Raw genomic sequence first — 25,505 nt, forward strand, 5'->3', positions numbered from 1 at the left:
TACTACACATCTAGCAAGAAGGATGGTAGACTGGTATTAAAAGTAAATGTGGAATATGGCTGGACTAAATCCACAAACTCTCAGATGTAGTGCTATTAGCACTTTAAGCAGATTTAATCCATTGTGACTACTGAAACTAGTGGTCCTGCACTCCCCATCCATAATTTCATGTGCATGCCCAAGCACAGCTTCTTATTTATACCAATACAAGCATCTATGTAGCTGGGACACAAACTGCCTTGGGAAACTGATGCCAATTAAAGCTGATCACAATTAAAAACTATTAACCATCATTAAAACTAAGTAGTCAGCATTACACTTGATGCAGTCCACTGCACAGCCATGCAAGTGCTCGTACTGGCACAAGGAAGGAGGCAGCATGGAGGTACAGACAAACGGCTGAGAAAGGAAAACCCTTTTTATTTAGAGTTGTCACAACTCACACTCAGTTAATAAAAGCCAGTGAAGCCCCAGCACTGGAGAACATGGTTCTCTGCCAGCTATTAAGGCTGTGCCATGGGAGCGTACAGCGGCAACCAGCTACCTAGGGAATGATTCACGTCCAGCTGCCTTGGCAATGACTCACTGGCTCAGTGACTCACTCCGCTGGTGGACAGAGCCCACTGCCTATTATGCCGTCCGATACTGTCTCACTGTCTCCTAGTAGGGACTCATTCATCTGTCCCCGGCCATCTGCTGCTGCCTGTCCCATGTAGTGCGAGTACCGTAGGCTCTTCGGGGAAGACGGGATTTTCTGTTCTTTCTTTGGTCAGTCGCGAACCTTTCCTCAGACTACGGAGTATGGCAACACTGAGTTTATAATGTGTTATAGTATCGCTAAAAAATGCTTTAGGAGACCATAGACATATGTGGTTTTCAACAATTTCTTCTAAATATTAGAAAAAGGAGTCGCAGGCTGTCAGGTAATGACCCGCGCACGCAAATCCGCGGTCGCTCCAGCGTGCACGCACAGATGCACATGCCCTGCCCGGTCACTCGCTCCTTGTGCCACACACTCGCGCACCAGTGACTCCCCATTTCTCGGTCACACATGCTGGGCTCCTGGAAGAGGCGAAGGGAGCGGGAACTACGCCTGAACGCTCGGCTGAGCTCCTCTTACGAGCGAGGGAAGCGCCCTACGGCGGGCGCAGAGGGAAGGAGCGCGGGGTGCGGGCGCTGCCGCCGTGGCCCCGGAAGAGGCCAAATTCTCGGGCTCGCCCCTCGCTACGCGCCGAACGGTTTCGGGGGATGCTCCCCCGCCGTCTCCAGGCCATGTTCAGCCCTGCTTGCCCGGGCACGGCTCCCTGCCGACCACAGCCCGTGCTTCCCCCCCACATTCGGGCCGGCGCGGTCCGATCCCGGTGCGGCCGCCACAGCGCGGCCCGAGCGCTGCCCCGGCCCGCCGCCGCCCGCGCTCCATCTCCCGCTCCCTGCGGGCCGGCGGGCGGGAGGGCTGCAGCGGGTGGGGACGGAGGAACCGGCATATGCCTTGACGGGCGTCACCGCCACCCTATGGGAAGCGGGAGAGGGCGGGCCGGAGCGGCTGCCGCCCAATGTGCAGCGCGGCCCGGCGTGATGCGGCTACCTGCGGGGGTATAAAGGCGGCTGCGTGCGCACTGGCCCCTTGCTTACACAGTATGGCCGGCGACATTAGCTAGCGCTCGCTCAACGCTCTTCTCTGTAACAGGGGAACACACGGACTACAAGGAACCGAACCGCATCGCCCGCCCGCACCCCCGCTCGGACTGTAACCCGCTCACACACGCTCACGCCGCATCCGCCGCCGCGCACTCCGGGTGGTTTTCGCCCGTTAAAAAAAAAATCCTTCCTTCTTCTACTTATTCCTCTTTTTTTTTTTTCTTTTTTTTAATTAATATTACACAAATCCCCCCGAAGGTGAAACCCGCCCGGGACGGACTGGGACCCGGCGGCGGCAGCAGCGCGGCCCGTGCAGCAGCAGCGAACGGTGGCGGCCGGGGGCGGCAGTTTGGTTGTCGTTTAATTTCTGTGGTTGTTGGTTGCCGAGTTGTCTCACCATGAAGGAGAGCGGTGCACACTTCTTCGAAGGGACCGAGAAGCTGTTGGAGGTGTGGTTCGCCCGGCAGCAGCCCGCGCAGCAGGAGCCGCACCAGAGCAAGGGGTCCGGCGACCTCCGCACCATACCCAGGTCCGCGAACGGCCGGCGCGGGGTGGGGTCGGAGCGGGGAGAGGTGGCGGCGGGGGCAGCGCTGCCCATGGGGGGCGGCCGGCGGGGCGGGAGGGTCCCTGAATGGCCCGGGTGTGGCGGCGCTTTGGGGGGCGATGGCGGCCGCGCCGGGGGAAGGCAGGTTCCGGGGTGGCCGTCGGTGGGGGCTGGGCTCCCGGGCTGCCGGCCGCCTTCCCGCTCTCCCGGTGACAGCCCCAGCATCTCCCCGCGGGGGATGACCTTCCGCCGCCCTCCAGAGACCCTCGGGCAGGGAGGTTCCCCTCGTCCCGGCGGGCGGGAGGTGGCGGTGCCGGGGACGGAAGCCATTCCGCGCCGCCACCTCGTGCAGCCCCGCGCGGTTCCCGCTGGCAACATGTGGCGGTGGCGGCGGAGCGCAGCGCGGGGCCGGGCGTGTGCCGGGAGCGCCGCGGGGGGAGCGGGCGCGGTGTCGCAGTGCTGCTGGCGGCCGGGGCACGGCGGCGGCGCCCACCGCTCTGCGGCGGCTCGTCCTGCTCCTACGGCCAGTTTCGGGATGAGAAGGCTCGGGAAATCCCTGGCCGTGCCGTGCTGCGGACAGCGGGGGCTCAGGAATCCCCCTTCCCGGTAATGCAAGCTGGAAAGGGAGCTCCCAGCGGCTGTCGCGGAGAGGGTCGATGGTTCCCTCTCACGTGGCCAGTGTGGCGGCGACCCCCGGCACTGCGTAGCCGGACAGGTCTATAGAGTGGCTCTCACCGAGGGAAGCAGGCGGTACCCGGGGACCCTTCCCGTGCCTCCCAGCGGTGCGGTGGGCACCGGAGCTAGGGAAGCACCGGGAAAAGAGTGCCCCCGCCTCCCCCGGCAGAAGTGTGGCTGGAGCCGCGATTTACACGTGAGTGTCCTGGCCGCGCTCCCGGGCCGCGCCGCCGCTGCCGTCGCTCTCCCCCATTGAGGAGCCGAGGCCAATGGGAGCGGGGCGCCGCGGAGGGCCGGGCCGCGCCCGTCACCCAATGGGCATGTGGGGAATGCGCTGGCGCCGCGCTCGGCGCCGCCCGCGGCGGGGGAAGGAAGGCCCGGGGCCCGCTCCGCTCCCGGCGCACGTGCTCGGCACCGGCTCCCGCCGCTCCCCGCCCGCCGCCCGGGAATGCGCCCGCGCCGCCTTTGTTAGCGCAGGGCCCGATGGCCACCTGCCGGCACACGGGGCGGCTCGGGAGCCCTGCTGGGCACGGGGCGTCTGTGCTGCACATTGCCGGTACTGTGGTGTGGAGAGGACAGCGTAGAATTACTGGAGCTAGGTGGCCTTTAAGGCCCCTTCCAATCCAGACCATTCTAGGATTCTGTGGAATATTTAGACTTCTGACTGTGAGGGTCCAGCTGTAGATCCACAAAATATACTCTTCTGGAAGTATCAGAAAATGGTAGCTGCAAGGTTGAAGTACAAAGCAAAATCTGCAGAACTATGGCCTAGTTCATTTTTATTGCAGTGACAATAAAAATGGTATGTAGGTGGGATCAGCTGACATAGTTGGGAAAGGTAGGCTTGTCCTAAGCAAACAGGGCAAATCTGAAGGTTATACTCATGCGAATAGTTCACCTTCAGTAGGGTTAGCTGTTCAGCTGTTAAGGTTCGGGTGGTTGCTGGAGGATCTGGCTCTCAGTGTATCCAGATCTGCTTGTGTAGATCACTGTTACCCAATGGTCTCTTGGTCAGAGTTTGGGCAAGAGAGCTTGTAATAGTGCTCTCAATGTTTGGAATATGCTAATGATCTCCATTCAGCGATGTATCCTATTTGTTTTTTCCAGTTGTTTTGGTATTTCTCAGGAAATTTCCCATGTGCATATATTGGTAGAATTAGCTATTCACAGATCTGAATTGGCAATGAGCAGATAACTGCCTTTTTTTAGAAGTAATGAATAGCCCATGTGTGTGCATGTCTGAATGCTCATGGTTAGTGGAAGCTTCATTTCTCTTGTAACAGAAGCACTGCAGAGTATTTTTACCTCTGAGGATAATTTGCTTGTGTAACTTTAACTTGTGAAGCTATTTAGAGAATTCTGAATAATGTACTTAACATGGAAATCATCAAATGTGGTTTTATGGCTCTTTGAGGCTTAGTAGCATAGCAAGTAAGCTTGCATAGGTAATGTCCAGGCAATCTTGGAAGGAAAATCATAGCGAAAATACTTGCAGATGGTGTGAGCCACTTAGATGCTGCAGGAGTCCTGTAGTGTTTGACTTAAAATGTGAAAGATTGCAAAAGTACTCGTTTGACTTTGTGTTAATATGGAGATGTAGTTTAGAGACGGCATTCTGCAAATGCTTTCCTCGCTGACACATTCGTGCTCTGGTGCTCCATTTGTCAGCTGAGACTAGTGCTTGCAAAACTGCAAACTTAACTTTTAAACCCGGAGCATTTCATGTAATTGCAGTGTGGGTACTGGGATAGTTCCTTTGTGTGGTTTAGATAAGGCTGTAAAGTTTTAATAGAGTGGATAAAAACTGTTAACTGTTGAACGTGTGGTCTTTAACACAGTGTCAGTGCTGTGAGCAGGCTTTGAAGACTTTTGTGTTAATTGGCTCTTAATACAACATGTTAATCTAAGGTGCTTGCTTTTCTTGGTAGGAAACTGTGACGTGTCTGAAAGTGTTTCTAGCATGAAATGACCTTGTACAAACATTTTCTTTTGGAAAACTGTCAGAATTAAATTACCTGTTACAGCTGATACATTGTGTTCAGGACTTTCATTTGCATCTATCCCGCTATGCTAATTCTATAAAGGTGATTGAATGGACTAGTTTATGTTGAACAGAATCTGAAATCAAAGCTGAAACTGTAGAACAATAGCTAAATTAGAATCAAGTTGCAAACCAGTGAGCTTGCCTTTTGTATTGTAATACCTGCTTAGTAGTGAAATGTGAGCCATTCATCTACTGAATGACTAAGCTGGTGTTCAAAGCTAAAAATTTCCATGTTGTGTGTGCTTGTTAGGGATTAGATATTTTAAAGTCTTTGCTGGATATCTTGAGCTGATGCAGCTAAGACTTTTTCCACATTTTTTCCCTCCTATGGGCAAACCCGCTTTCTGGATAAAAGTTTGGATTATGTGTAATGTGTTTCAGAGAATATCTTTGTCAAATTAATACCTTCAATAAAGGTCCCAGCTAAAAAGTATGGAACTTGAGCTTTTACTTGGTTGTTAAGTTTTGGGGTGTTTTTGCTCACTTCTTAATGAATTATGCAGAAAGGCCTTGTGGTTGAAATAGTTACTGGCAAGCATCTCAATATGCCTACCCTGCTTATATCCAGTAGTGAAATGAAGTTAATGTTTTTGTGGTCTCAAAATAATTTGCTTTAATTTTATTGCTTGTTCTCACTATGCTTTGTAAAGCATGATTTTTTTTCCTAAAAAAAGCCAGCCTTAAACTATATATGGAAAACAGGGTTTGCTGAAAACTTACTGCAAGTCCTGGATTTCCATGGTGACTGTGTAGTGCATTCACTCTCCCCACAGTAAAATAAGCTGTTTATTCCTTCAGATGGTGTGCAGCTATGCATTTTCCATCTCAAGGGCTATCAGGATCTCAAATTTACAGAAGTTTGAAACCATAAATAAATGATGCCAGTGTTAAAAGTTCATATCTCAGGCATTCAGCCCTGAGGAATACTCTGAAATTGAGCTTATTTATAGACTTTTAATCTGCTTCTTATTTGTCTATATTACGTGGAGACACAAGCTGGAGAAAACTGCAGCAATGAGCAGTATGGAGTGGCACCGATAGGACATTCTGATCCTGTGCTCCAGGGAAGCTCCCAAGCCCTGAGACACTCAAGGGTTGGTAGGAGCCCTGTAAATCCTTGCTGTGTGCTGCACCCTGTGGCCCGAGTGAGCTCACTGCTGCAGCGTGCTGTGCCATGAGCCCTGCTCTGCTCCTGCCGTGCTTTGGAACAAACCTGGAGGGACTCTGGAAAGAAATCAGGGCTGTGCTGAGATATGAGCCTCTATCCCAGTGTACTTGTGGGGCTTTTTTTATGGATAATGCAAGTTTATCTGGAGAACTTTATGTGGAGTGCAGTCTTCCCCTTATCAGAATGGATATCAATTAGATTTTAGATCTGTTTCAGAACTACTGCTAAAATGTTTTCTTGTTACGATGGAAACAAGCCCTTTTATTCTCACTTCTAGTGATTCTGATCCTGCTTGCAGGAAGTGAAGACTTATGTTGAAGCCTTTCTGACCTTTTCCTTCCTTATCACTCAAAGTGCTGAAGCATTTTGGTACTCACTGGCTGGCAAAGGTCTGGGCCCTTGGTGAGGCTCTGTAGAAGATAAATAAGCAGCTATTGGTGTATTCCTCAGAGGGCTTTCCTAATGGTTGTTTGCTCAGCCGGGAGAACGGCAAGACCTGGGGCTTTTGGTAGATACTTGCTGTGTGTTCCTTCTGGAGAAAATTACACTCACATTTGCCCTGGATGTTGCTTGTAAAGTCCTGCTGTGCCTCCTGGGGCTCATGCTTCCTCAAGCACTTTGGATCTCCTTGGATAGGAGACTTGGGAGTACCCATTGAGTGTCTTTGGATGTAAAGGATGGAGTCCCTATTCCATGTAACTGCAATAGTGGTGTAAGACCCACAAGAGGAGAAACATAATGCCTTCAGAGCCCAGCTGTGACCGTCTTTGTGCCATTGCTGAAATATCTTGGTTTCATTTGGGAGGGATGCTCGAAGTAGTTGGCTTGGGACTTTCTAGGTAAGAAGGATTTTGTGAGCGGTACTGCATAGAGTCACTTTCAATGTGGATGCAATTTTCCACCCTTATGCCTGTCTCTCAAGATTAAGTGCATGTCCCTGGAAGGCTTCTTAGGTTTAGGATAAGGGAGATGTGGGCAGTCTCTGTGTATCTGTGCTCAGCGCATATAGAGGGTGTGACACTTTTGTGCACCCCACAGATATTGCCTATGTAAACTTATCATGTTGCAAGGGTCTTAGCCTGAACTCAGGCTGTGGTTCAAGGTATCCTATCTTAAACAGCAATTTTTAAATTTTGTTTCTAAGAGGTAATAATTCACATGCAGCTGTGTGCAGAGAAATACACAAGCTGCTGAGAGGTGCTTTAAAATGCTTGTGACTTCTGTGTGGTTTGTACTGTTGCTGCTTGTTTTGGGATGCTTGAAAGCAATGTTCCAGCTCTGCTGATGCTGATGTTTAGCCAGCTTCATGTGTCTTGGCTGTCTCCTCTGTGTAGGCAGTTTAGACAGTTTTAGGCTGTCTGGATCGTGGTATTGATAGGAATTTGCCTATTTAACTGTAGCCTGCTAATGAGGTAACTGATACCTATGTGGCCCCTAAAAACACTTAGTAGGTAACAGGTAGGGGTAAAAGATTGTTCTGCAGTTGAATGCTTGACATTAAAACAAAGTCTTACCTAGTCAAGATTAAAAAACTTATGGTACTATAGAATTGTCAGCTGTTCTATCCTAATGACAAGCTATGCAAGAGTATGTATGTATCTTAAGCTGTCTTTAGGAGTTCCATGTGATTTATTTCCTAAGAATTCCTGCCCTGCTGCAATACAGCTTTTCTTCATAGTGCTGTCTGGCTGCCTTAGCAAGTTCCTGGTGGTGGGGTGGTGTGCTTGAGGAGGCTGTTGGTTGCTGATAGGAAAGAGTGCTTGATGTAGTTCTTAATCTCTTCAAATTGCTGTTAGCACATTCCCAGTTGGCCTGAAACAGCAGTATTGTGCCTGGTGTGCTTGACTCCTGTTAAAGAATGTGTTTTGCCCCTGAAGGTAAAGGCTCAGAAGAGCCAATAACTTGCGTGCAAAAGCATGGTTTTATCTGTCAAGGAAAACTTCCTTCTGATATAAAGGAGCAGTTATGATGCTTTGGAACTTGACTGAGAAGAACTATTGACTATTCATGAAGCATACTTCCTACAATTAAGCTACTTCTCAATTATAATAGCTCTTCCCTACACATACCTGGTTGGCAGTTTGAATGGAGCTTATTTGTACTCTGGTAAAAAATCCCTTGATAAGGCACTAAATATTACAACACAGGTATAGGAGTAAATTGTTAAGCTTGATTTTTTTTTTTCTTCCCTTTTGGGATGTTTTGCTAGTCAGGTGTAGAACAAATAGCTTTTTACCATTCAAGCAAGGACAGTTCTTCACACTTGGGTAGATGTATTCCATTTTCATTTGCTATTCTCTGAGAAGGTGCAGTCATTTAAGGTGCATTGTGCTTGCCCATTCAAGAAACTAATTTGACTCTGGATAAGTAGCAGCTATTTGAAAATTTGGAAAGGGGATCTTACAGCTTTGGAATGAAGTGGCCCATGAGCCCACATAAGTGAGAAGTCAGTCTCATGTCAGTATCTGCAGGTCTGCTGCAGAACTTGCTTCCAGTAAGAGCTGCATAGGAAAGCAATTTCCAAACTGGCATTGTTCTGATGTCTGGCTATGGGAAATAATTTAGTAAATATTAATGCCTTGCACATTGATCATTGAAGGGGGAATTTTGACGAGCAGAAGTCCATGATGGCACTTTATTGAGAATCAGTCTTACTTGGGTACCCTTTTTTAGTTGCAGGCTTTGCTTCCAAGTTAAAACTTAACTCAGCTATGAAATTAATAGTGTTCTCAAATACTTAAATTACTAACTTAGCAGATTTTTACTTATTATTGAATAGCTGCAATAGATGTAGTGATAACCATTGAAATACTACTTTTAAGGTTGATTTTGTTTCTTCATTCAAGTGTGGGTAGATATTGTTTGTCTCAGCTAGTGGCAATTAATATGGAACAAAAAAAAGGGGGGGGGGAAGAAATACAAGAGTTAGGCTTGTAGTGAACTTAATCTACTTGGGACAAAGTAGTCCCAGATGTTCTTCCTTAGCTGTGCTTTAAACAATAGAACATGCCAAATACTAAGGTCATCTTGTTTAAATAGATTATGTTGGATCAAATCCAGCCTTTCTTTAGTTTTCTGTACTTAGCTTTAAAATGCAGACAGATACAGGCCACTATCCCTGCAGAATTTCTCTGTAATGTGGCTAAGTCTCATCCTGGGTGCTGCAATCCTTTGTTAGTCTATGTATGCTTCTAGAGCAAGCCTAGCATCCTGTCTGTTTCTAAAGTTGTAGTGTTTTTCCTTAGTGCTGCTCCAGACAGGACTAGTTATGACCTGGCCCTTTATTTCTGTAAAGGCTGAACACAGCATTTAGTGTATGCTTAGCCATGGTTTCTGTAGTATGATAGTGAGCACTTGAGCAAAGCTGTGATATGCAAAGGTCTTGTGCAACTGCAGGTTTCAGCCGTGGTACCTAAATACCAGCTGTGGTACCAGTAAGTATAACAGGGCTTCCTTTGCATCGTGGGCTTTGCACCTCACACACAATAGTGTGCTGTTGGTGCTGTACTGACCCCTCACTGAGCTCCCAAACTTGTTACATCCTCCTCTGCTAATGTGTCTGGAGCATGGACATTGCCCTGAAATGCCTGCACAGAGCTGCCCTGCAGTGATGCTTAGAGAAAAAGTGTCACCTGCCTGCCTGAGGCTGAGGTTTTGACTGTCTGACCGGGTAAGAAGCTTGTGAAGGCTGAGACGTGTGCTCTTGCAAAGCCTAAGATAGCTACATGCCCATTAATGCTTGGACAAGTACAAAATCAGATTTGTAGTAATGTACAAAGGGGGTTAGTACAGCTCAGCGTCAGGGAACTCTTCCTCACCTTTCCCAAATGCAATGTCAGACTCTGGGTGTTTATTTAATGGCAGATAAGATGATGGTAGGGATGCTGGAATGGTTTGAACAATCTAATACGTTACCTAGCTCAATTTACAGGAAGAGTGGCTGGCAAACTTAGGCTGGTGTGCTGTAGCCAGAGAAAACTAAATCCTTTGGTACTCTTAGTAGCAAAATTGTATGATTTTTCTAGGAGCATTTAGAAGATAGTTTATATTGTATCTATTTCACTCTTTGCATTTACCAGCCTTTTTAAGGTGAGCAGCCGCTTGAGTTTTAGGAACAGAGCTAGCTCCAGTCAATGACCCAAATATAGTGATGAGTAAATGTGTGGGACTTGAGCTGAGCACTCAAAATAACTTTTCTAATTTGACATGGAGATTTGAGTGTCTGTGTTTGCGGAAAAGCATTTCATCAAGGGTCACTAACTGGGGTAAACCTCACTTAAAGTATCTGGTTATACTACAGAATTTCTAAGTTAATCAGATGTGCATTGAGTGTTTCTTAAATGGATGGGATTTTCTTAATGTTATGTTCTGGTTGAATCACATGTATGAATATTACTATGCTGGTGTACTTTAAATGGGAAAGTCCTCAGGTATTATTAAAGAATTCCGTTTCAAAAGGCATTCTCCTGAATGAATGAATTCATTGAGGGAGAAGTTAAGATATTTATTTGCTGACTGTTCAGAAAGGCTAAAGACTATGTGGCTGTTTTAATTATATATACAACAGAATCTGAAACTTCAGCTTCAAGAACTGACCAGTTTTCTGAGGGGAAAGACTGGTGGCTGCAGGAGAAAGTGTGTTGATGGAATTAACAGTGAGTGCTCTGTCCTGGCACACAGCCACAGACAGGGCTTTTGCAGTGTCAGTAAAGGGTGAGAGCTCTGCCTCCTGAAGAAGGATTAGGCTGACAGTTTTATGTGGGCAAGCTGAGCTTGCTTGGTGATGAAAAATTGGCAATTTTTTTGTGCTCCTAGCTCCTGCAGTTTTTTCCAGCTCTACTGATGAGCAGCTTAGTTTTGTGCTGGGTTAGTAAATCTCTTGGATCGTGACTTCTCTGAGGACAAGAGCCAGCACAAACCTGCAGGTGGAACATGCTGTGGGCAGGAAGAAGTAGGACAGTTGGCAGTCTTGTAATTTTGTGACGTCAGGAAGCTGTATCTGTTCCTATCTTATTTATAGCAAAATTGACTACACTGAATTCTACTAGTCTGGTGTAGACACAAGACTGAAGTGACAACCAAAGTAGTTTTTTTGCAAGCCCATAATTTCTCTTGAGTGCTTGAAAGCCTTTTGGCTTAACTTGAGCCCTTGTTTTTTGTTTATTTTTTCAGACTCTTTTTAGAATGAATAATATAAGTAAGGAATTGAAATACTAAAGCTCTGCCACCATATGGAATTCTATTACCATAGCTACAATTTGCACTGTATGAAGGAATTCTGTGATCCGGGTTTTGTTGAATTCAGGCCATGGAAATATATTTGTTTTTAGCTTTTCAGTGAAAAGCAGGATTTAAGGTTATCCTGACTCACCTGGTTAGAAGCTTGAGGTTCCACATGCAGCAGATCATGGTAACAGATTTTTGGGAGTACTGAGCCATCAAGAGCAAAGAATGGAGTATTACTGTATTATGAGAGCCAGTCCCTGTATTAAAGCTCTTCCCATTTTGTGCTCTCAGATCCAGTAACTCAGGACTCTGGTCTTGTTTGGGCTTTTTACCCAGGGCTTCAGCAAGCTTTGGTTTGTTTAACCTGTTGTTTGTGCTGTTCTGTAATTTCTTCACAGGATTGAGTGGGACAAACTTCTGGAGAATGTGCATTGTTTGATCATAAGTGTGACAAAAACTGACAAGCAGGAAGCTTATGTACTCAGGTAAGGCATTGGCTCATTCTTTTAGCCCCTAGGAGGGAAAAAGTAGAAGCTGTCATATGTGATTCACTTGGCTGAGAATCCAGTTTTGGGTTAAGGGCAGGTTGATGGCTACAACTTGCAGGAATCTCCTGCTCAGAGGTGCAGATATCTTCATTGTTCTGTTTCTCTTTTCCTTTAACCAAAAGGATGGACAGAGCTGTGGTGGCATCACTTAATTTTGTCCATGGGTCAAGTGTCCCCAGTACAGAATTTCAGTATGACTTCAGCAGAATAGGCTGTAGGTGTCACTTATAGGTCAGCAAAAAAACCTTACTGGTAGATCAGCCTTAGCTGCACATAAATACAATCAAGTAGAACAACTCTTGCAGCTGACATAAGGGTATCTGTAAACTGTAGCTTTCCTGGAACCCTGCAATTTTTGTTGTGTGTGCTGCAGTTAGTTGTAAGGACACTACTTTGGCCATGTGTTTTTCATCTGCAATAAACTTTCTTGCTTTTTGTACATGAACTTTACAGAGACATTTGACATTCTCTGGTTTACTTCAGATTACAAATACTGAAGTTCTTGTATTCTAAAAGATTGCCTTGAGGGCAAGGTTGTGCTAAGAGCAAGCTAGTCAAAGCAACTGTGTTCAAGTCTTGTTTCTTCAAGCTTCATATATTTAAAACAAAATTCTGGAAAGAGTAACTAGTTGCACTGCATCCTGGATTAAATTTAACCTTGATTTTGAATTTGTAAACAGCATTCCAAACTGAGTTACTTGAGCTAATTTTTACTCCTGTTGTTCAGTTACCTGATGAAAAGATACTTGTTAAGCATGTTTAAATGTCCTGGATGTGGCATCAATGCCTATCTCCAGTTCAGCTGGGCTGTAGTTAAGTATCTGACTTAGTTTATATATAGTTAATTTCTGTATCTTGCTTATGAGGCATTTCGTATAGCTGTGCCTGTGTACCCACTTCACAGCATGTTTGTATTTCTCAGGTAGTTTGAGGGTGTCTAATGTGTGTGCCTTTTCCTGTAGTGTGACAGCACTGTAATATCATGCTTGGAGCAGGTGTTTGCTTTGGTAAATCATAACAGTTCTCAAATGTTAGCTGCATTCTATTGATTTGATCTATTTGCTAAGTATGTTTGTGCCATATGCTGTTCACTTAGATTAATGCATTTGGTTGGGATAAGGACCAAGACCTAACAGCTCCTTCCTGGATTGTTTTCTGTAGAGCACTGAATATCTTCTTAACCCCTCTTTTACAGTGAGAGTAGCATGTTTGTCTCCAAGAGACGTTTCATTTTGAAGACGTGTGGTACCACCCTCTTACTGCAAGCACTGGTTCCCCTGTTGGAGCTTGCTAGGGAGTACAGTGGGTTTGACTCAATTCAGGTAAGGTGTCAGAAATCTTCCTTGGAATGTTCAAAAAGCTTTTTGCTGCTATTTCAAATGTATTAGTTTAATGTATATATATTTTTATTAAATATTCTGAATCTGGACACTTATGTATGCTTCCCATAATGGGAAGACTGTAATGTAAGATTGCTCTGCTGCAGCAGTTGCCCTTTTATTTGTCTCTTAGTGGGTGCTAACTAACTAACAAATGCCACTGAGCTGAGTTACTTAAGGTAACTGTGCCCACTATGTCTAGTGGAAAACAACTTTGTAAGCTAGCTGTCTCCTGAAACTTAGAAATTCAGATAGGAGTAACCCTGTGCTTCTGAAATGGGAATACAGGTAGCAGTGTCTTGACAATGGAAACTTATGTCCTGTGAAAATTCATGATAAATGTTTGCATTTTTCTAGATTCTTAGATTCAAGGTAGATGGCTAATACTCAATACCTAAAATGAACCTTTGTTTTCAGAGCTTCTTTTATTCACGTAAGAATTTCATGAAGCCTTCCCACCAGGAGTACCCACATAGGAATTTCCAGGAAGAAGTAGAGTTTCTTAATGAAATTTTCCCAAGTAAGTTGATACAACTTGAGCAAAGTTGATGTTACATGAGAAGTGATGAGCAGTACAATAGGTACAGGCTGGGAGACTAAAAATTCAGCAGTCCTTGCATAAAAGTCAAAAGCTATCAATACTTATTTTCTGGATTTCTGATACTAGCTTGGCAAGACCAAAATTTAAATTATACTAAGCTTGACATTTAACACCTAGTCTAAACTGGGGTCATCTTCAGACTTCCAGTCACTCTGCAGAATTCTGAAAGCCCTATTAAAAAGCTAGGATGGTAATTTAAAGTAAGTAATACACTGAAGAAAAATGTGGGCTTTTCACACATTGCTGTGTGCAATGTGTGAAGCATTATGAAATGTGAAATGTGAAGAAGTTACTATGCTAAAACCTGAATTCAAACATTTAATGCAGTTTAGGACTACAAGAATAATCTTAAAATTTCAAATGACAGGATTTTGAAGGAACATGGAAGCTGTGGTACTCATCTGAGTTACTTGAAAATGAATTATAATCATAAATGCATTTAATAGAGGCTTTAAGAGTTCCAAGGTTTCTCTGTGCATTGCTAAACTGTAATATCAATATCCTGGTAGTAGCCTCTTAGCTGGGGTGTCCAGACCCATTCTGAGGAAGCTTGCTTTTCTGATTATTAACTTGGCATTCCTGAAGTTAAATGCCTGGTTATTTGGTACAGCTGCTGACTGCATCAGTGAACTTCATGGGGTTCTGTGAAAGGCCCCTGTCTTTAAATAGGAAATAAAGATAATATTTTACATAAATGTTCAGCTGTGGTAATTAACTGGAGGCCTCTTGTCTTGTCTAGATGGAGCAGCTTATTGCATGGGGCGTATGAACTCTGATTGCTGGTATGTATGTGAAGAGTTTGAAGTCTTTACAGTGGAACCTGGTGCTGTCAATAAGTGTTACATACTTGATTTGTGCTTTATGTAGGTACCTGTACACCCTGGATTTCCCAGAGAGTCGGATATCCAATCAGCCTGATCAGACACTGGAAATTCTGATGAGTGAGCTTGACCCAGTAGTTATGGACCAGTTCTACATGAAAGATGGTGTTACTGCAAATGATGTCACTCGTGTATGTTTGCTTGAAAACTTGAACATTTTGGGGAAATAGTAGAAATTGGAAATTGGGCAACAAAATGCTTCATTCACTTTCCTTTTAATGCAAGGTTTATTTTGTGGTGGGAGAGATGTCATAGAAAGTATTGGGTTAATACTTTGGGAGGAAAATGGATTTAACCCAAGAGTATTTTGGGGACTCTAACTTCATGTTTTCAATGCCCTTCCTTTAGTGAAAGCAACAATATACAGTGCTTTGGGTGATGGAAGCTTTTACTCTGTGGAATGTTGGAGTAGGGATAAAACCATGATTTGAGTAACTTTCAAGGATGTAGATTATGAGGAGTAAGGCTTAGGCTGGAGCTAAGGAATGCAAAGGTTAAGTAGGTATCAAAATCTGGGTTAAATCATAGGGAGCCACTTGGATGAGGGGAAGGGCAAATTTGGGGTCTAAGCATAACTTGATGGGTTTGCTTCCTTTACCCAGATGGGGAAGTCGTGTGACATGAGCAAGTTTTCCTGACAGTACACTGACTTCGTCTTGTTTTCCATCTTAGGCTTTGCTTCTCACACTGTATTTGCTATTGAGATTTGGCTGTAGCTCAGGTACTGCGTGGTAAATCAAAATGCTTGGGATTGCACTCCTTCCTAGGGTATAAACTAGTATATCCTTACTCTGGAGTAAAAGTAAACAGCCTTCACTTTGTGGATAGTGCTTGAAGAGAAGCTCTGTTTTCCATTTCAGCAGCAAAAGCAAATATGTTTTGGAGTTCTAAGCTGTTTCCTTGTCTTGGATGGATACAGCTGGGCTCTGTAAGAGGCAGTGTGATAGCTTGCCTGCAGCTTGTCACTGCCATTGATGCTGTGACAGGATGCACACAAAGCTCAACTGCAGTGGTACATGTACTCAGACTTACCTGGTTTTGGGAGAATTCTGGTGTCTTCTTTGCTAAATAGATGTTCATTCTGCCTTTGAGGTAAATCTAAACATGTGTAAGGATGCATGATAAACAGAGTTGTTTGACTTTGTTTCAGATGAGTGGAATTCGTGACCTGATACCAGGTTCTGTTATTGATGCTACAATGTTCAATCCTTGTGGGTATTCAATGAACGGGATGAAATCGGATGTAAGTTTTGCACTCATTAATAATTAGCATTGGTAAATAAAAATAAATAAATATTTGGTGGTAATAATACCTTTTTTTTTCCAGGGAACTTACTGGACTATTCACATCACTCCAGAACCAGAGTTTTCTTATGTTAGTTTTGAAACAAACATAAGTCAGACCTCTTACGATGACCTGATTAGAAAAGTTGTGGAGGTTTTCAAGCCAGGAAAATTTGTGACAACTCTCTTTGTTAATCAGGTGAGTTTTCTTGCCTTGTCTTATCAGCTGATGAAATACATACAGACACAAATGAAGCAACGCTAGAGATTTTACTGGAGATTAACAGTTTCTAGTTTGCCTCTATATTTGAGCAGTAGTTTCTTTAGAAAGTAAAAACACTCTTCAGTCTTGCTATGGCATGTACTAAATCTGATCTTCATCAAACTTCAGAAACAGTAAGATGCAGTGTCCCAGTCCCAGAATTCTAACGACTTCCTATGTAGTTCTGTATAGGCATAATTTCTTTCCTTGGCATTTTCCTGGCTTTGCTTGCAGCTGTCAGTTGTAGAACACCTGCTGTTAAATAGTGTTGCTCTCAGCTAATCATAGAACACAAAATTATTTGGGTTGGAAGGGACCTTAAAGATCCTCTTAGTTCCAGCCCCATGCCATGGGCAGGGACACTTTTCACTAGACCAAGTTGCTCAAAGCCCCATCCAACTGGCTTTGAGTGCTGCCAGGAATGGGACATCCACAGCTTCTCTGGGCAACCTGCTCCAATGTCTCACCACCCTTACAATGAAGATTTTTTTTTCCCCAATAACTAATCTAAACCCACCTTCTTTCAGTTTAAATCTGTTGCCACTTGTTCTACCACTACATGCTCTGGCAAAAAGTCCCTCCAGCTCTCTTGCAGCCCCCTTTAGGATACTGTAAGGTGGTGTAAGCTCTCCCCAGAGCCTTCTCTTCCCCAGGCCGAACAACCCCAATTCTCTCAGCCTGTGTGCATAGGAGAGGTGCTCCACACCCCATAATTGTTCATGGGACAGCAGAACTGTATGTAGGGAGCGGAATCACTGCTTGGGAATGAAACTTTCTGCTCCACTGTCAGGAAGAGTGTTAAAACATGTTAGTAGGAACCACATATGAAATGCAGTGTGCTAATCCATCTCTAAATTACAGTTTTAAAAGTAACTTCCCACCTTTTTTTTTTTGTTTTCCAGAGCTCTAAATGTCGCACAGTGTTTTCCTCTGCCCAGAAGATTGAGGGGTTTAAACGTCTTGATCACCAGATTGCCCAATTCAGTGATTATAATTTTGTTTTCACCAGTTTTACAAAAAATCGCCAGCAACAGCACAGTTGATTAAGAATGAAGAAAAAGCGCAAAAAGAAATCCCATATAAAAGGTGGTGGTTGCTTTCTAGTTAATGATTCAGGGGGCCATGCTTTCCACTCCCACCACCTTGTAGTTGTGGAAAGCCCTAGGTGTAATCATAGTATAACCATTTTGAATTGTATGCATTATTATATCAAGGAGTTAGATATCTTGCATGAATGCTCTCTTCTGTGTTTAGGTACTCTATGCCACTCTTGCTGTGAAATTGAAGTGCATGTAGAAAAATCTTACTGTATGAAACTTTACAACACTTGTAAAAATGATTCAGGTAGAATTACACACAGTATAGTTTTTCTCCAAGTATCACCAAAAATTCCCCACAGACAAGGCTTTCGTCCTCATTAGACTTCAGCCTCAACCTACTCACTGGGGACAGTTCTCTGTTAAATTGTCACTCCTTTGTTTTTTTTTTAATCTATGTTGTGATTTCAGTCTAAAACAGTTTTTGATGAACTTCTATGATTTCTAATGAAACTGATTCCTAATTAACACTTTCATGTTTGGAGAAATTTCTTAAAACAGTTACAAATTGTTTTGCTACTACAGGTGGTGGTTGATTTATTTTTAAATCAGACTGACTTTCCATGCTCTGATACAGCTTCTGGGAGTTTGCTCAGCTCTCCTGTAGAGCTGGGCTGACGCATTGGTCTTTCACCTTTAGTGACGTGGGTATCGGTACTAGAGCAGGCTAAGCTGTCTCGCCTCAATGGCCATTTGTCTGTCCACATCCCCGAGCTGTCACACCGCCACGCAATGGCACAACTTGATGAAGGTCCAAGACTTGACAGGGGAAGAGCTGAGCCAGGCTTCAAGTGCTTTGGTGTTGTTGTGTGACAGCTTTGCAAAGTGCAAGTTGATATTGGCAGTGGGCATTTTGTGTCCCAGTCACCTGTTGTGTCAGAACAGGAGGCTGGTGCTCCTGAGCCCTGGCAGGTAGGGCTGGTGGAGGAGTGGGATTTGCCAGTCTGGGTGTGTTGATTGGTTTGGATTATTCTCAGTAAAACCTGTGACCTGCCACTTTGGACTGTAAAGAGTGCTTCTAAACCGGTCCAGTGTCACTTCATTTTGTTGTTCCAAGCAAAGCTAATGCCTCTGTCTTGTGACAGTCCTGTGACATTGTTGTGCATGTGACTTATGTTGTACTTGATTGTTGTGACTTCATCTGTTTTTTCCTCCTAATTGCTAAGGTGGTTCCTCTTACTGTGACTTGAGGGCATTAAGTGAAGGTATAGAACAAGAACTGTCTGGGACACCTGGACAGAAGTGAAGTAGAATGCTATTCATGGAGCATGAATAAGTGTGTAATTCAAAGTCACTTTAATGAGTATTGACTAAAATGCAGGCTTTGAAAAGCTGGCACACTTTCAGCTATGTTTGTTTGCAAATACTGGGATTTTAACAGCTGTGAGATCAGCATGTTAACAACAAAATTGAGATTATTTTTCCCCTCTTGTCCTTGCAATGTTTTGACTCTTTCTGGTTTGATGCAATGGTTCTTTTGTTCCTTCTGTATTTATAAATGAAGCACTTTTTCAGTGCTTCTAAACTAAAGTCTGCTTGGTTAGAAATCAAGTGGTTGGAACGTTTTGATTTTTTTTTAAAGCATATTATTGATGTTCTTTACCAGTGTTATCAATTACATGCTGTAAATGGCACTAAAGCTTTTTGGTGTTAATATTGAGGACCAATATTTCAATGGGGGTTTTTTTTGTTCTTGCATTGTCCCAATTTTCTGACTTTTTTTGGCTTGAGGTCCTTTAAGTAGACTGAAGATCCCTTTTCAAGTAAAACTGAAAGAGAATGCATCTTAGAAAAAGAAGCATAAGCCTCGTCTATGAAAATGAAAGCTGTTGAATGGGTTATTGAACTATCTGGGTGATCAGGATGGGGGGAGTATGGTGTTTATAATTTCTGTGGTGTTAGACTTTGATCATTTAAAAATATCTGTACCACAACTTAACGCTTCAATAAAAGTTCGCTTAAATTGTTTGTAGTGATGATCCAGCAATTCTATCCTTCACTCTCTTCATGCTTTATGGTACCAAATGGTTTAGTTCTGAAACAGATTTTTGTCCTTACTGTCCTGATTTGCACTGTTCCTGTAGGGGGTGCATCTCTACACACTGGCAGCTTACAATGAGGCAGCATGTGAAATGGAGCCAAGTGAAAATGTTATGCCGTTCTTGAAGCTAAAACTGTTTTTCTAAATTAACTAAAAAATTTATTGCCTGCATTTAACCTATATATTTTTCTTGAGCACTAAATATTCTAAATAGCCCTCTGAATTAAGACAACTGCTTCTAAGTAACAAGCTGGCGTGCATTTATGTACTTAAGCTTAGACTGGCTTTGAGAGTTCAAGGTGAGATTTATCTCTTAAGGTAAAGTAGGCAGGTATCTAATCTAGATAGTAACCTAGACCAGAAGCTAGTGGCTAGCAATGTCAGGGCTAAGCAAATGCACCCAGCACAATTGAAAATTCCTTGAGTTCATGTGGTAAATCCTACAGGAAGAGCAGCTGCAGTTTAATCATAACTGATTAAAGCTCCAGCAGTGCTGATATCCCCCAGTCACCCAAGTATTGTGTTGGTATTGGTGGTTTAAAACCTTTAAATTTAGTCACCCAGAACCTTATCTATGATGTTACATATCTCTAATGGGGTTCTGGATAGTGAATAGTAACTTGTAAGTATTTCAAGTACTTAAGACTTTTTTTTAAAGCCCAGCAAACTCTATGAGAATAAGAAATTGCAATGTGCAGCATCAAGACATCATGTTTTAACAATGTCAGCCATGACAAATGAACAGTAATCTACCTCTGAAGGATACTGATGAGCTGGTGAAATACTTTGTTGTGCCATTTTTAAATATTTAGCAGCTGCCCTGGTTAACTGCAAAGATCCCAGTTGGCTGGAGGGTAGCAAATGTGATGTCCACCTACAAAAAGGGCCACAAGGAGGATCTGGCAGCCTGCCTTGTTGGAAGGGAAAGTCTTGGATTGTATGAGACTGAGCACTGTCACACAGCACACACAGGACAATCAGGCCCAGCAGCATGTCTTTGTGAAAGACAGGTCTTGTCTTGTGATTGGCCAACCTTCTCCATCGATGGCAAGCTGACCCACTCAGTGGATGAGGGAAAGGTGGATGGTGTCCATCTGGACTTCAGTAAATCCTCAGATGCTGTGTCACAACATGCAGGAGAAACTGGGTGCACAAGCAGGCTGGGTCATCAGGCCCAGAGAAGGGGGTGAGTGTTCCACATCCACTGGTCACCAGTGGTGTTCACAGGGCTCAGGGTTGTGATTGCAAAGCTGGTGGTGTCTCATCCAGTGGCAGGGGGGATCTCTAAGGTTCCTTCCAATCTAAACCATTCTATGATTCTATATTAGACTGTGTGGGGATGGAGGGGATGGGCAGACTGAAGGTAGCATGATTGGGGCAGGAAAGGGGATAAGGCAGTTCTGTGCCTGAGCACTCTCATGTCCTGTCAACATGGGGCAGAAAGGGAGATGCTGACAGCAATGCTGTTACCAGGCCACTTGAATAGGCACTAAAAACCAGTGATTTTCAATCCTACACCTTTACTGTGGTGTAATGCCAAAGAGATGACACTGCTCTGGTACCTGTATCTGAGTGGGATGACTCTAAAACTCTACTGCCTGTCAGTCTGGCTGCTGCCTTGGTGGTGCAGGATAATGTGTGGGCAGAAATGTTGAAGCTTGCCAGCTGGGGTGATATAAACTCAGGTTCCCTAGTGATAATCACAAAAGCAATGCCACCAATATATAAATGCATAAGGCTTGAAAGTAATGCTGACGATATGCTCCCAAGGTGTGGAGTTCTCCCAAGCTATTTCAAGTTAACCGTTCCATTTTTTCTATTGCTTGTTATACACTGTTACATTTTAAAAAAATAAAAGCTGCTGTTATATTTTTAAAAAAATTAAGCAGGCCCTAGAGAGTTGTTTCTGCAGCTGCTTGAAAGCCATATCTTTATATAAATTTAACATTCTCTATAACATGCTTAGTTCTGCCTTTGGCAACTGCTATTAATTTTAAATATATGTGTACAAATGAAATATGTACAGTCACTTTTAGGAGTAAGACCAGACCCATGAATACCATAAGCTCAGCATTTTTCATTCCTGGATTAGCCAGAACATGAACACACTTTTTTGTATTGTGTAATTCCTAATGCAGACACTTTACCTAATCCCTAACTCTAAATTATGTCGTTTATAGCCTTCCTGTTATTTTCCCCACATCTTTTTCTAGATTATATTTATCCTCTTTGTCCATCACTCTAAATTTTTCTTACATAGTATTTTGAAATCTTAGTATTTAAGACTAATGGGCAAATTGGCTAAATGGGCAGATGCCCATTCAAAAACACAGTCACAGAATTGTTTGGGTTGGAAGGGACCTTAAAGAACATCTGATTCCAACCCCCCTGCCATGGGTAGGGACACCTTCCCCTGGACTGACTTGCTCAAAGTTCCTTCCAGCCTGGCCTTGAACACTACTAGGGATGGGGCATCCTCAGCATCTCTGGGCAACCTGTCCCAGTGTCTCACCACCCTCACAAGAAAGAATTTCTTCCTGATACCTAATCTGCACCTTTGCTCATTCTGTTTAAAGCAATTCCCCTTGTCCTATCACTACATGATCTTGTAAATAGTCTCTCTCCATCTTTCTGATGGGCTCCTTTCAGGTACTGGAAGGCTGCAATTCGGTCACTCAAAGCCTTCTCTTTTCCATGCAGTAAATCCAAATTTTCTCAGCCTTGCCTCATAGGAGAGATGGCACATCACTAATTAACTTGGTGTTCCTCCTCTGGACTTGCTCCAACAGCTCCTTGTCCTTCCTGTGCTGGGACCCCAGAGCTGATGCAGCCCTGCAGGTGGGGTCTCACCAGGGCAGAGGGGCAGAATCCCCTCGCTCACCCTGCTGACCAATCTGCTTTGGATGCAACCCAGGGCACGTTTGGCTTTCTGGGCTGTGAGTGCACATTGCCAGCTCATGTCCAGCCCCTCACCCACCAGCAGCCCAGAGGCCTTTTGGGACTCTCCATGTCCCAGCCTGGCTTGATATGATACAGGTCCAGCACCTCGTTGTGTTAAACCTCATGAGATTCCCACAGACCTATTTCTCAGGCTTGTCCAGGTCCCTCTGGATGGCATCCCATCCTTCAGGTGTGTCAACTGCACCACTCAGGTTTGTGTCACCTGCAGTTTTGCAGAGGGTGCACTCAATCCCTTCATCTGTGTCATTAAAGAAGATACTAAATAACACTGGTCCCAATATGGAGATCCAGTATTGCCCTCTGCATTAGAAAGGTGTCAAGTTCTGGCTTGAGTTTGCAAGGTAGCCAGAGAAATAGAACTTTGAACTTTTATTTCCTCTAGAAATGGACTTCTGGCTCCACAGTCTTAATTTCCCACTTCAATTTCATTGCCTTACTTCATGGGCAAAAGTAAGTATTTGGTACTTGTTTTACACTATTAAAACTCTGCACCAACAAAGCCTTAGAGAGACAAGATAAAACCAGCCTAGCATTGAACAGAGTTGAAAGTTCCAGTTACAGGACGAAGTTTCAGCTTCCTCTCTGTGTGGACAGGAGTAGCACAGATGTAACAGAACAAGACAAAATGTTCCAAATCCATTGTTCTTGTTTAGAACTTGGAGCAATTTGATGCCTCTTCATTATCTGCTTCTTCCAGAAGAGGCACTGGCCTCTGTGCCTGCCAGAGATTATTTATTGAAACAAACCATATGCCAGCTCCATCAACACACCAGCCACTGTAGCTTTACAGCCATCTCCAGTCCCTAAATTTGGACTTGGTTCTTTCAAAGAGGAACTTGCGAAGTACCTGCCAGCTTCACTGGATTCATTTTTAACTGCTCTGACCTTAAAAGTTAGGAAATATTCAGCCAAATACAAGGTCAGATTTCAAATACAAGGTTAGAATCCAAGCTATAAAAAGGTAGATTAAACTAAAGGATTATTTCTTAGCTGCTGTGATATTTTGCAGCCAGAACCCCTAACAGCCCAGGCAGCAATAACACATGTATTCCATTCTATTTCAGGATGAAACTTAAATCTAACCAGAGGGCCTAAGCCCTTGAGGGCTGTTGTCTAATGGTAACTCTATCCAAACTCTCTTCGTTTTTGTTTGAAATGCTTCTCTCCTGTTTTTATTTCATGATGCTGTTCTAAAGCTGAGATTGTGCTGTTGCATTATCTTAGAGGAGAGGGAAGAATATGTATTTATTCAATTATTGAAATATCCTCAATACAATATCCTGCAAGACATGTCATCAAGTCTACGTATTGTATGTTCACTTGATTAGGCTTGGAGTCTTGGGCTCCTTTTAGGCTGCATTTTTCCTAAAGCCACATTATCAGCTGCATTATGGGTAGGATGCTCTATCCAAACATCTCTCTCACAGCCCAAAATTTGCCAATTCTAAGGATTCTTGCAGACATGTATTTTTCAGATAGTGCAGAAGTTATTTTTTCATCTTACTTGATTCTCTGAAATTTAATTGTTTCTAATTCTCAAATCTTAAAATCTTATTAAGACTGAAAATCTGACATAAAACCAAAAGTGTCGATGAAATTGCTGATTTAAATAAAGGCCTGATTTATTTATTCCCCTAAACTGTTGTGAAATAAGAGGGGGCTTAGAGGAAGAGGACAGAAAAATAAGAAAATTACTCATTCCCCTCACAGAAGGTCTACTTTCCCTCGTGTGCTGTAGTGAAAGCTGGCATATATAACAAGAAGGTAAAGCTGCAAAGGCTTCAGGGTGTAATTGCTGAGGGTTCAGTGCCTACAACTGAAGGATACTGGGCAGGAAGCTGATGGGGCTAGTAAAAGCAGTAAAGCAAACAGACAAACAGCCAGTGTTGTAATTGTCTGTGCTCTTGATTAATATTGGTTTTAATGTTAGTATTTCATTGGTTCAGCTGTGCTTGCACTGGTTTTAGGCGGATAATCAACTGTAAATACATAGATTTTAATGTTCTAGTTTTAAGTATGGTAAGAAGTTTACTTGTAGTCATACTCTGTTGTTAAGTGCCATGACATGAAAAAGCTGAACAGTTTATATTTGTGCCTTTCAGTTCTTCCATTTAGTGTGCTGCTACATAACAGAAAGATATATTTTCTGATTACCTGCTCTCTTAGCATTGTAATCTCTTAAGTACTTCATTCCTGAAATATTTAAACTATGCAGACCACCCAGAAGGGCTCAGCAGAGAAGTTTCAAACCAGTAAATTTCTCTTCAACTGCTCATGTTACTATGTCAAGCAGTTGGTAAGAAATGAATCAACTACTCGAAAAAGCTATCCAGTTTGATTTGTCACAAAGAGAATAGTCCAGAGACACACAGAAATCATATTTAAACCAGCTTTAATAAAACTCTCTTAACTCATTTTTAAAGAATCATAATTCTAGCTGTTCTTACTGAATTTGGGTGACTGCCATCTCATTGAGCTGCTGCTCAAGTTCTTGCAATAGTCAAGGTGAATTAATAGACAAAAAAATAGATGGTTACAGAAACAGATGTTCAGTCCATACTGAGTATCTCAAAATATTCAGTGTTTTTCAGTTTCTGATGGCAACTCAAGAAATTTTTACAGTTTCTGTATTCCATGTGTAATACACATTTTAGATACAAAGTAAATACACACTGGTATATCTTTATATATATAATTATGGAAAACTATAAATCACACCTAAAAACCAAGCAATTTTAGACTACCATTTTTGTAGCAGTAGCTCAAGTTTTATTGTTTTGGAACCCTTTATTTTCAAGATTGTTTTAAACTCCATAGGCACTTTGAATTTTTTAATCGCTCTACCTGCAAATCTAACCAAATTGTACTCTAGCAGTGGAGCACGAGCTCTGAGACAGTGTGCTGGGAAATTCCTGTTGTTCCAGGAGCCATACATCCCATACAATTTCTTCATGGACCTCTAGCCATCCACAGAAAGATACATTTTAATGCATTCTAGGGTGAAATGGGAAGATTTTAAGTCAGGCCTTTTTGTAGATGCTGGATTATTCCTTCTGCTGCCTCAGCGACCTTATTGGAATCAGTGGAATAGTTATGTTTGTATTGTATGCCGAGGAGAATACAAATGTCACATGCATCTCCCCCTTAAAACAATGT

The 25,505-nt window shown here is 43.5% G+C and overlaps 1 protein-coding gene across 1 annotated transcript; it reads left to right on the forward strand.

The window, feature by feature from the left end:
- The first annotated feature begins 1,626 nt into the window (after positions 1 to 1,626).
- Positions 1,627 to 19,315, forward strand: AMD1 (adenosylmethionine decarboxylase 1). Its single transcript, XM_064707888.1, has 9 exons — positions 1,627 to 2,167; positions 11,694 to 11,780; positions 13,039 to 13,165; positions 13,640 to 13,742; positions 14,563 to 14,605; positions 14,691 to 14,835; positions 15,855 to 15,947; positions 16,032 to 16,187; positions 17,153 to 19,315. The coding sequence occupies exons 1-9, from the start codon at positions 2,037 to 2,039 to the stop codon at positions 17,291 to 17,293; spliced, it is 1,026 nt and encodes a 341-aa protein (XP_064563958.1). The 5' UTR covers positions 1,627 to 2,036; the 3' UTR covers positions 17,294 to 19,315.
- Positions 19,316 to 25,505: the final 6,190 nt, after the last annotated feature.

The sequence above is a fragment of the Zonotrichia leucophrys genome, chromosome 3 (assembly GCF_028769735.1).
Source record: "Zonotrichia leucophrys gambelii isolate GWCS_2022_RI chromosome 3, RI_Zleu_2.0, whole genome shotgun sequence".
In the NCBI taxonomy this organism is placed as follows: domain Eukaryota; kingdom Metazoa; phylum Chordata; class Aves; order Passeriformes; family Passerellidae; genus Zonotrichia; species Zonotrichia leucophrys.

Bases quoted from the DNA above. Each gene is read 5' to 3' on its own strand.
- AMD1 (XM_064707888.1), top strand. From the start codon at position 2,037: ATGAAGGAGAGCGGTGCACACTTCTTCGAAGGGACCGAGAAGCTGTTG. The intron at 15,948-16,031 runs GTAAGTTTTGCA...TTTTTTTTCCAG, and splicing joins TGAACGGGATGAAATCGGAT to GGAACTTACTGGACTATTCA. The intron at 16,188-17,152 runs GTGAGTTTTCTT...TTTGTTTTCCAG, and splicing joins CAACTCTCTTTGTTAATCAG to AGCTCTAAATGTCGCACAGT.